The following is a 12,092-nucleotide window of genomic DNA, read 5'->3' as shown; positions in this document are numbered from 1 at the left end:
GTGATTTAAGTATAATTAGAAAGTGAGCATGTGGTAAACCTCTTTTTTGGAACTATACACACACACACACACACACACGAAGATGGTAAAATAATCCTCCTACTTACATTTGACCATCTTGTTTCATCATTTTGTACACTATCAACAATTCCTTGATAAAGCTCACTATGTACTCCCGTCTGGTTGTTACAGAAGTAATCTAATCTGGAAGATTCAACTTTAATGTACATGTCAACTATATATTGTTGGAAAATTCGACCAACATATAACAAGATCGAGTTCTATAACGACCTTACCCATATTTTGTAGCAATAATACTCATGACACAAGACTTGGCATCATTTTCGCTTCTTTTGCAAGACTGAACATGCATTAAAGAAATTAAATCGGAGTGAACATGCATTAAAGAAATTAAACGTGACTAAAAATTAAAGTAATTGAAAATCTTGAAATAAAGCAATAACTCATTTTCAAACCTATCATTTCATTTGTTTAAGAATTATTGTGGAGAATTAGCATAATGTGCATCAATCAACGGTTCTATATAAGAAGTATCATCATGTCGTTCAATAACTCTTTAAATACCCTGATGCCAACCATGCTCACCATTGGAAAATAGCATAGGGTACTGTAGAGGGTCATAACATCCAAAATAATAATTTATTTTGTGTTTACTACCAAAACGAGCATAAATAGATATATCACGGGTTCCAACATTCTTTGATGGTCCATCATCTACCCAAATAGCAGCAATTTGTGATGTTATTGGAGTATTATAAACTCTTTGATTCATATTTAAAGTGGATATAGTTTTTATATGACGACTTTGTAAATCAGGAGTATTAGTCAAACTTTGAAAGAATTTTGCGTAAGGATTAATCTCTAAGATCCGAACTAATTTCTCAATAATTGATTCAGATAATTCATCTGATATGTTTAATTGATTCTGTATCTCATTTTCAGTGTCGTAAAAATAAAGTTGTAAATAAGAAGACTTAGAATCTATTGGAAGAAGTACATTTAAGATAATGATATATCTGTCTCTGAATTCTAAAAGCTTATATTCATTTGTTCCTTCGGCATAAGTCTTTTTCATATATGACATCAAATGAAGTAAATGAAAGATTACAATTGTGATTTTGGATATAAGTCCTAAATTCAACTGATTCATCTGATAGGGAAAGTAAATAAATCATACAATTCTGGAGGTACATCATTCATTTTTAGTTGAATGGTTCCACCAGAATAATAGAAACCTTTACTTTTTCTTTCAAACTTCTTTGCTCCACAGAAATCACAAACTGCTGGCAGAGGTAAAAAAAAAACAACACTGCGTTGGAATTTGTTGTGAAATGTCTACATTTGAACTATTTTCTTTGGGTGAGACAGCAATACCTAACAAACAAATATGCAATTTATAAATTTAGTGCGTGACAACAACATACAAAAATAAAATGAAAGCATAGGTTACTCTTTCTGCTTCTTCATGAATACTCCTAGATACCTCAGATTCACAAACATACACGGGATCACCTAAAGAAGCCAAATATAAGAAGGATTAAAATTGAAATGCATAGATTCTGTAGAAACATGAAAAGAAACTAAATTATAGGTACCCATATTGTGCACTTTTATTCACACAATTTAGAAAGACAGAAAGAAAGAAAAAATGTGTGAAAGAAAGAGAGAGAAAAGATGAAAGAAAGAGAAAAAAGAAAGAGAAAGAGAGGAAGAAAAGAGGAGATAGAAATGAAAGGAAAAAGGAATGAAATGAAAGGAAAAATGAACGAAAAGAAAAGAAAATTTTTCAGTGCCTTCAAGATCCGTTTGCAAGAATTTTCAATCCTAAATAGTTCAAGTGGAAGCAATTACCGATGGACTTCGACCAACTAATGCTAGAGAAGTACGCAACTTCTTGGGATTAGCAGGTTAAGGCAAATTATTGAAGGGTTTTCAAAGATTGTCATCCCAATGACTCAGTTAACAAGAAAAAATGTGAAGTTTTAATTGATGGATAGGTGCGAATAGAGCTTTCAAGACCTAAAACATAAATTGGTCTCAGCTCCAGTTTTGACCATGCCCAAAGGGTTGGAAGGCTTCATTATCTACAGTGATGAGGGTCTAGGATCTGTACTTATGCAGCATGGTAAAGTTATTGCATATGCTTCAAGACAACTAAAGTCCTATGAGGAAAACTATCTAACACATGACCTGGAGTTAGCGGTAGTAGTTCATGCACTAAAGATATGGCGACACTATCTCTATGGAGCTAAATGTGATATTTATACGGACCACATGAGCCTAAAGTACTTCTTCACCCAAAAGGAATTGAACATGAGGCAACGCAGATGGCTAGAATTGGTCAAAGATTATGATTGTGCCATTCATTATCATCTAGGAAGGCCAATGTAGTTGCTGATGTATTAAGCAAAAAGACAGCAGGACATTTGACAGCTTTACCCACTATAGATAAATCATTAATCAAAGATATATAGCGTTTACAACTTGAGGTGATCTTATCTCCAGCAGATATTGTAGCACGAATTGCTACTCTCATAGTTCAACCTACTATTTGAGACCGAATTAAGAAAGCTCAGGATAACGATCCATTTCTACAAAAGATTAAAGGTGAAATTGGCACTGGCAAACGAAAAGGTTTTGCGCAAGCTGAAGATAACACATTGATGTTTAAAGGAAGATTGTGTGTACCGAAGGATGAGAAAATACGAAAAGAAATATTAGAAAAAGCCCACTTCGCCCCATATGCAGCATATCCCGGGGGAACAAAGATGTAGAAAACCTTGAAAGAACATTCCGGTGGCAAAATATGAAAAGAGAAATAGGTCTATTTGTAGAGAAATGCATGGTTTGCCAGCAAATGAAAGCAGAATATCAAAGACCATCAGGATTATTAAACCCACTAGAGATTCCTGAATGGAAATGGGAGCATATTGCCATGAATTTTGTAATTGGTTTTCCAAAATCAAATAGAGGAAATGATGAGATTTGGATTATTATTGATAGATTGACAAAGTCAGCTCATTTCTTACCAGTAAAGATAACTTTTAATACAGATCAATTAGCTCAACTATATGTTAGAGAACTGATCAAATTACATGGGACCTCAGTGTCAATTGTGTCAGGCAGAGATCCAAGATTCACCATGAAATGTTGGAAAAGTATGGACAAGGTAATGGGGACTAATCTAAACCTCAGTACAACTCTTCACCCACAGTCAGATGGTCAATCAGAAAGCATAATTCAAATTCTTGAGGACATGCTTTGAGCAAGTGTCCTAGATCTTGGAAGGAATTAGAAAAAAATCTACCATTAGTAGAATTTGCCTATAATAATAGCTATCAAACTACCATAGAAATGCCTTCTTATGAGGCTTTATATGATAGAAAGTGCAGATCTCCATCTCATTAGGATGAAGTTGCTAAGTGAAGAATTCTAGGGCCTGAGATTATTGAGCGAACAGTCCAAGCTATTGAATAGATTCGTGCTAGAATAAAGACTGCCCAAGACCGACAGAAAAGTTATGTAGATAATAGAAGGAAGGATCTTGAGTTCTAGGTTGGTGATAAAGTTTTCCTAAAAATAGCTCCTATGAAGGGAGTTATTCGATTTGGCAATAGGGGAAAGCTCCAACAAATATACATAGGACCTTTCGAGATTTTGAACCGTGTGGGAATTGTGGCTTACGAGCTAGCATTGCCTCCCAAACTTTCAGCAGTACACAATGTCTTTCATGTCTCTATGCTTCAAAAATACATATTAGACCTTGACCTCATGATTAATCCTAAATCGTTAGACATTCATCCAGATCTAACTTACGAGGAAACTCCAATAGTCATCTTGGATAGGAAGATTCGAACAATTAGAAATAGAGATATTCCATTGGTAAACGTTCAGTGGCGAAATCACGCAGTGAAAGAGTCTACTTGGGAATACAAGGTAAATATTAAAGCTATATACCCTCAACTTTTCGATAATTAAGGTAAATTTCGAGGACGAAATTTTTGGAAGGAGGGGAGGATGTAATACCCAAAAAAAATAAAAATCGTAAAATATTTTATGAGGCATAAAATGTATGAAATTAAATTTTAGTATTATTTTGGATGTCAATTAAATTATTTGATATAAAGTATTTAAATAAGTTAAAAAATTTTATCATACTTGAAAGTAAGAGTTTTAATAAATTTAGAATTTAATATTTGAGAATATATTAAATTATTATCGAATTATTTAATATAAAGGTGTTTAGATAAATTTAGAATTTTAATATATTTATACTTGAATCTTATCATCATGTAATTAGAATTTTATTTGATAAGGATGTTTGTTAAGAGTCCAATTTTAATTCTATTAAAACTTAAGTAGATCATTATCATTATCATACCTATAAATATCCATGTTGTGCACTTTAATTCACACAATTTAGAGAGACAAAAAGAAAGAAAAAATGTCTGAAAGAAAGAGAGAGACAAGAAAGAGAAAGAGAGAAAGAAAAGAGGAGAGAGAGGAAGGAAAGGAAAACGAAAACGGGACAGAGAGAGAAAATAAAAAGGAAGGAAAAGAAAAGAAAGTTTTTGGCTGGTTTGAGATCCGTTTGCAAGAATTTTCAATCCTAAATAGTTTAAGTACACAAGGAATTTAACGAATAGGTATGGATTTCTCTAAATCCCCAGTGATTTTGTGTTTTCACTTTTCAATGTTTTAAGTTAAGTGTTTCATGCGCTAATATATGTTCCAAAGTAAAGAAAGATATTGTGGGAAGCACCATAGGGTATTATTATATAGATCCACATGGAAACCAGCCGCAGAGCTAAATACTCTAAGTGGAGATTGAGAATGGGTATGAGCTAAGTGAGAATGAGATGGTTAGGTTTCTATCCTACTAAGAAAATTATGTTATTGTGTATTTTACTTGCTTTTTATATTAAATTTTGAAAATACTAGCACGAAATCTATACTGAGTATATTCATATGCTCATTCCATATTCTTAATTATTTTTATAGATGCTTGATGGATCGAAGTTGGATGTCAAGACTGCTGACAGAAACTGTGTTGCTGGATCAAGAATTTAAGATTTTCTTTTAATATTTAGTTAGAAGACATTTTTTATTCAAATTAGAATTTTATTTTATTTTTCTTTTTATTCAAAAAATCAAATGTTGAATTTTTAAAAATAAGTGCTAAATTTATAGTTCATCAGTGGTTTGAATATATATTTTTATAAGACAATAAAATAGTTTAGTTTATTGCGCAATGTTTCTCAAATATTTTTATATATTACAATGTGTCAATCAACTTTTATAATGGTTAAAGTGATTAATCGAGTAAACTCCGGAGCATAGATTTCGGGGCGTTACACTACAGATGTTACTTAGAACCGCCGAAGAGGGAGATGACAATTGCCAGAGAGATTGCAAACACAATCTTTGCGCTGTACAGAGTGTGTGGAGATGATCTCTGCACAACACAGACCCCGCGCATTGCGAAGACCACATATATGCACTTATCTGCCCACCCAAGTATTCAAATCCAACTGAATTAATTTTTTCAAATTCAATTGATTTCAGACAAGAAAATAAAAAGAAAGTAATCGATAATTCATTCTATATTTGTCATTCGTATTCTCATACGGAGAAAAGTAATCGTGTAACTTACATAAAACCAATCGATGAACCCCCATTCAATTTACAAATTTAGGCCTACAAGTCCAATTCGATATTTCAGTTTTTTGGATTCTTGGAAGGAAGAAAGGGAGGGAAAGAAGATGAATGAGAAGAGTAGTGCAGGAATGGTGGATTGAGTGAAAAAAATAGAGAAATAGTACTGAATGCCTCACGCCTCAAAAATGGGCCAAACACAATATACATCGTTTTCAGTTAAGGAAATAGGAAAAAATGGAGGATGGTACATTTTGAGACACGTGTCCAGACAATTCTTTCACTCTTTTATATGTGTAGGATATGGTGTGATTGCTTAAAGTGAGCTGAAAGTTCATGTTATTGCAACACCGTCCATGGGATCCTTGCAACCAGTCCGTTCAATTTTATGTTCCCATTCGGCTGGAGAGATTTATGAATCCGGTGACCTAAAACGTTTTCCACTACTCAGAGTGTTGGATCTTGCTAAAGGAAAAGTAGATGGTTTCCCAATTGGAGAAATAAAATTAGTTCACTCAAGGTAGCTCGCTTTTTCCTGTGAGGGGAAAATTTCCATACCTAAAATACTACCTGATTTTCTTTGGCATCTACAGACCTTAATTGTAGATTGTGACAAAGTACATCTACCGGAGGAAATATGGAGGATGCCACAATTAAGGCATCTCCTGTTCAGGAGATGTTATATACTGTGCCTGCTAGATCGCCAATAGATAGGGAGGATTTAGTTCTAGAAAACTTTTTAACTTTGTCGAAAGTGAGTAGCTCAAACTGTACCAAGAAGGTCTTCAAAAGAGATCCAAATCTAAACAAGTTAGGAATTTTGATTCAATATTTGGTATTCGCACCCTTTTCTTTAGGTAAACTGGTTAATCTTCCTGAATTTGAGACCCTGAAAACCTTAGGTGTATATGATCGTGTTAGTGACCTGATTAATTTCACTTTCCCACCAAATATCAAAAAATTAACCTTAATCCATTGCAGAATTCCTTAGGAACATATGACTGTAGTTGGTAAAATGCCCAATCTTGAAGTGCTCAAACTGTATAATAATGCCTTTGAAGGGCCAAAATGGGAGCCAACCGATGGAGAATTTTTCAAACTAAAATTTCTGCTACTTCACAGATTAGATCTAGTGCAATGGACAGCTGATCACACACCCTTCCCAAGTCTTGAGTGCCTAATTCTTAGGCAATGTTTCAAATTAGAGGAGATCCCATGTAGTATTGGATATATAACAACGCTTCAAATTATTGACTTGGATGATGCTAGCACTTGTGCTGTGACTTGGGCAAAGCAAATACAAGAAGAACGAGATAACTGGGGAAATGATAGCCTTAAAGTTCATTTCTTTCACTAGTTCTAGTTATTCTGTCTAAAGGTAAAAATTATACCTCGAGCCATACTCACTGCCGCATATATCTCACATTTCTCTATCTCAAGAAAATTTACAGGTCTCTGTAATGAAATTTTAACAAGCATGACAATTCTTATTTATTTATTTATTATTATTTTTTTGTGTGCATGTTTTACTAATAAAGAAAATAAACGTAAAATTTAGGAGGTCCAGTTGGACCAACAGTTAAAGGTACCAGAAAAATACACCTATCTTATATGAAGACCGATAATACAATATGAAAGCTAAAGAATTATACTTCATGCGCCTCATCATACGTCTATGTAGTCTCTCTCCTGCTCATGGTCACTTTTGTACTCACTACTTGAAGGAGATTTTATAAATTTATTATTATACCAACGTCCAGAAAGTCCATATAAATTTGTACTCACATTCTTCCTAAATATATCCAGAAGCTTCCCTAGCATATTCCCTCACTCTTGGATCGAAAGGTGATGTCTCTGCTCTGACCTCATAACTCAGCAATTGCTACCTTCTGCAAGCATGAATTGCACTGTGGCTTATATCTACAATTTGACAACATTTACTTTAGTTACAGAAGTACAAAAAGAAGATGCGAATTTTCTTTTGGAAACCAAATTTGAAAGAAAAGGAGTGTGATTTATTGCATAATGGAATAGTTCTTGCGGGTAAGTAAATATGTGGGACAAATTTAATTGAGTAGAACTAGTGTATAGAAACTGTTATATAAACTTCATTATTAATTTCTTCCAATTGTAACAGAGAAAGGAAATGGAGGCTAAAATATGTGGGTCAAATGACAAACACACAGCTACTCGAGGCCATAGCTTTGTTTCACAAAATGCTTATAGTTCACTACTAAAAAATAGCTTTTCACATATGAAAAATTACCAACGGATGCAATCCATTGGTAATTAGAAATGGATTATCCGTTGGTAAAAGTTATTTACTTTCAACTACGATAATCAACAACAGATTTTCCATTTGTAACGGTAGTATCTCTTTACCAACAGATATTTTGTGCCTCATGTAACGTTTAACATTTGAATCTTTCACATATGAAATATCCGTAGGTGACGTACCGATATTACCAACGGATCCGTTGGTAATTAGAAATGGATTATTCATTGGTAATGGTTATTCACTTTCAACTACGATAATTAGCAGCGAATTTTTCATTGGTAACAATGGTATCTCTTTACCAATGGATATTCCATGCCTCATGTAATAATTTAACATTTGGATCTTTCACCTACGGATATACCGTTGGTAATTAGAAACGGATTATTCGTTGGTAAAAGTAATTCACTTATCCCACATCTAAAGTTCACAACAAAGTTTTCGGAGTTGCCCTTTGTAAATTAATTTGTGGTCCAATAAGTGGTTAAACAATATTTTAGCCTTTCAATTTGGTTGGCTAAAAGTTAAAAAAATTAGAATTATTAAACAAATAATAATAACAATAATAAAAAAATAAATACTATTTTTTTATTTTTTATTTTTATTTATTTATTTATTTTATTTTTTTACCATGCCTCACACCTATGTGGCTATTTACAATATTGATTTTTACCAATTGTTATGGTAGACATTTACCAATGGAAAGTCGGTTGGTATTAGGTAAAATTTTTACCAATGGAAAATTCGTTGGTAAAAGATTCACATTTTACCAACGAAAAATTCGTTGGTAAAATATTTACTCTTTACCTACAACAGAAGCCGTTGGTAACTATCAGCAACCTTCAAATTAGCAACAGATTTGTGGTTATAAATATTCCGTTGGTCAAGAGTAGTAGCAACGGATATCGTGGTTTTCGGAACAGAAAATTCGTGCCTGAAGCTATGTTTTTTAGTAGTGGTTGGTAATCAATTAATCTACCCTTATTGAAGCAAATTAATACTATTTACGCTATTGTTCTCTTATCCATTTGCTTTCAATTATTTTGTTTCCACGGATAAAATCTCCTGGACTAAGGAACTAGCATCTCGAACTGTTCTTCGACTCTTTGAGTTTCTTCATAGAGATGATAACCCGTAGCATCAGGTTTAAATTTGTGCTGCTAATTGCTTCTTCTAGTTTATTTCATGTGTTTCAATTGCTAAATAGATCGATTTATTCATTTTTATAGCATCAGGCAGCATTGGCTATAACAAGTATTTCAAATTATTCATCTGACACCATCAACATCCTGATTGAGCCTTCTTAGTTCTCCTAAGGATGATCTTCTTGAGCAGGTAGGTGTTGTGTTTTGATTTTATCGCAAGTTTACAATATCAGTTAAACAAATAATAAAGTAGAGCTAAATGTGTGGATTATCATTTCCATGAGGACCGCTTGATTAAATAATAAAAAATTGTGACAATTTAGGGTCTACTTGATGTACAAAAAGTGTTACGATTGTATATTTCTCTGTAGTCATCCCCTTAATTTCAATCGCCAAATTTCAACAATAATTAATTATGCGTACCTGGTCAAATTCTTCTAAATTAATTGATTTATGTCTCACGAGTTCAGATCAATGCTGCTTAATTAAGTCAAGCCACTATGTCTCTATGTGAATCAAGATAACCTTAATCAAGAGAATTCAAAGAATTCGATTAATGAGTGCTTTTTTCCATTATCTGGAAAAACAAATAACATCATACAAACTAACACAATAAAAATAATGACTACACCCCATACTTGAAGTATGCATTGTCCTCAACATGAGCAATCAATAAGTCTAAAGAAATGTAACAACAATCGCCTTGTCAACTACTAAGGATTTTCCTTTAGACCTTGGTCTTTATCATTTCTTTTGTCTCATTTGTTAGAATTACGATGTGAACCGAATTCTAGTTTTGAAGGTATATTGGAGTTGGTTGTTTAGTTTAGAGAAGTCATAAAGAAGTACAAGACATCAAGGAGTTAAAGTTGTCAAAAGATGGACCAGGGTGAAGAAAAGTTGCCAATAAATCGATCGTTTACCGCTCACCAGGTTATCATGACTTAGCATGAAGGTAATCGCTGGCTAATCACCAGGTGGCCACTCAATTGCTCATGACACCACTAGCTCCTAGCTAGCGGCTGCTGCTTGAGTAGCAGTATTATCCAGAAAGGGTCTTAATTTTGATAATTTTTGAACTCCTATTCAACTTCTAACACTTCGTTATTGGTTTTACCTATTATAGCAGGACTTCACCTTTTTTTAGACTCGTCTAGTAATATAAATATGAGGGTAATGCCTTTTGGGATATCCATACAACATAGTGTAATCTCTTTACTTTTGACTATAGTGAATTTTCCTCCTTTGCTCGTGATTTTTTTTTCTAGTTGGATTTCTATGTAAATCTTTTGTTCTTGTGATACTTTTCATATTGCCTATTATCTTGTTTTTTATTCATAGCAAGTGATATTAGAATGAGATTTGATCAACTCAAAAAGGAGGTTTGATTTTTGATATGGCAAGTATGAAGTTTGATATTTCGCTTTTGGATCCCAACTTCAGATTTTTGTTGTGGCGGGTTAAGATCTGAGTAGTGCTCGACTAGTTAGATTTAGATGATGCCTTGTTAAGGTTTGATAGAATGCCCTCAACTTAGATGCTTGAGAAAAAACGACGTAAGGATCGATAGGCGCTATCTTAGATACATTTTTGGCTTTCGAATCAGATTATTTTGGACATTCTAAAGGAAAATTTTGTCGCTAGGTTATGGTTGAAATTTGAGCATTTATTCATGATGCAAAGCATAACCAACGAATTGCATCTAAAGCAGGATAGAAGGAAGGTCTTTGGAAGTTCATCTGGCCATATTTAAGGAAATTACTGATGACTTGGAGATCATGGAGGTCATATACGATGAAGAAGACTTAGGGTTGATTTTGTTGGGTTCGCTGTTGTTTTCCTATATGAGCTTTTGAGATTTTTTTTTTTATAAACGTGATACTCTTATCATTTATGAGGTATGCGAGAAGTATTCTAAAGAGAAGATGAAGCAGCTCGTGGTTAGATCAAAGACTTAGGCAGATGGTCTTGTTGTTCACGGAAGATCACGTAAAAATTCTGTTGATGGTTAAATGAGGGATAGATTGAAGTCAAGATACAAAAATAAAATCTGTAATTATTGGAAGAAGAAGAAGAAACATATTAAGAGAGCTACCACATGTTGCAAAATATAGAAAAAGTAGCTGCAACTGACCATAAAGGTCAACGACCAAAGAACTCAGGTGAAGCCAGTGATGCACAAGATAAATATAGTGATGGATAACTTTTGGTAATTTCTAACACGACTCCAGACCTGATGATGAATGGATTCTTGATATAGCTTGCACGTTCTATATGTGTCCCAATTCGGATTGGTTTTCAACATTTTGAAACAATTTTGAGAGGTTCCTTAATAATAGAAAATAATTCATCTTGTAAGATAGCTGGTATTAGTGAAGTCAAAATTGAGATGTTCGATGGGACGATCAGGATGCTTGGTGAAGTAAAAACATGTTCTAGATTTGGAGAGAAATCTTATCTCCTTGAGTACTCTTGATTCAAAAGGGTACATGTTCACTAGTGCAGGTAAAGTTCTAAGGGATAGTAAAAGCGCCCTAGTTGTGATGAAGGGACAAAAGAGTCCGACTCAATTGTATGTCTTTTGGGGGTTTGACGAATGCAATTAGCAGGAATTAGCAGAAATGAAATACACAGGTGGACTTTGTCCAAGAGTCTAGTTTAGAAGTAAAAGGTAATGACTCTTTGCCGCCACCACCTATGATACCATGTTTTTCTATTACGAATGACAGATCCAGAAGAAATATTAGGCCTCCACAGAAGTATGCGAGGCTAATTAGGTTACATATGTACGGAATATTGCTGAAGTCATTGATTTCAGTGAACAACCATTTACATATTTAGAGACATTTAGTTTAGATAATTCAAGTAGATAGATGATTGTTATGCAAGCAATTGAGAGTTAGTGAAATTATCTCTAAAGATAAGAAAATTGTTCGTTGTAAATGGATTTCAAAATTAAGGAAAGCATAGAAGGAATGGAAGAAGCCAGGGATAAG

The 12,092-nt window shown here is 33.6% G+C and overlaps 1 protein-coding gene across 1 annotated transcript; it reads left to right on the top strand.

The window, feature by feature from the left end:
- Window positions 1-3,609: 3,609 nt before the first annotated feature.
- LOC111369138 lies at window positions 3,610-5,091 on the top strand. Its single transcript, XM_022990620.1, has 2 exons — window positions 3,610-3,957; window positions 5,023-5,091. Exons 1-2 carry the CDS (start codon window positions 3,610-3,612, stop codon window positions 5,089-5,091), a joined length of 417 nt encoding a protein of 138 aa, XP_022846388.1.
- Window positions 5,092-12,092: the final 7,001 nt, after the last annotated feature.

Source organism: Olea europaea, chromosome 20, assembly GCF_002742605.1.
Source record: "Olea europaea var. sylvestris chromosome 20, O_europaea_v1, whole genome shotgun sequence".
NCBI lineage: Eukaryota > Viridiplantae > Streptophyta > Magnoliopsida > Lamiales > Oleaceae > Olea > Olea europaea.
Note: the sequence above shows the minus strand (reverse complement) of the source record. Positions and strands in the feature narration are given on the sequence as shown.

Bases quoted from the DNA above. Each gene is read 5' to 3' on its own strand.
- LOC111369138 (XM_022990620.1), top strand. From the start codon at position 3,610: ATGAAGGGAGTTATTCGATTTGGCAATAGGGGAAAGCTCCAACAAATA. The intron at 3,958-5,022 runs GTAAATATTAAA...TTATTTTTATAG, and splicing joins AGTCTACTTGGGAATACAAG to ATGCTTGATGGATCGAAGTT.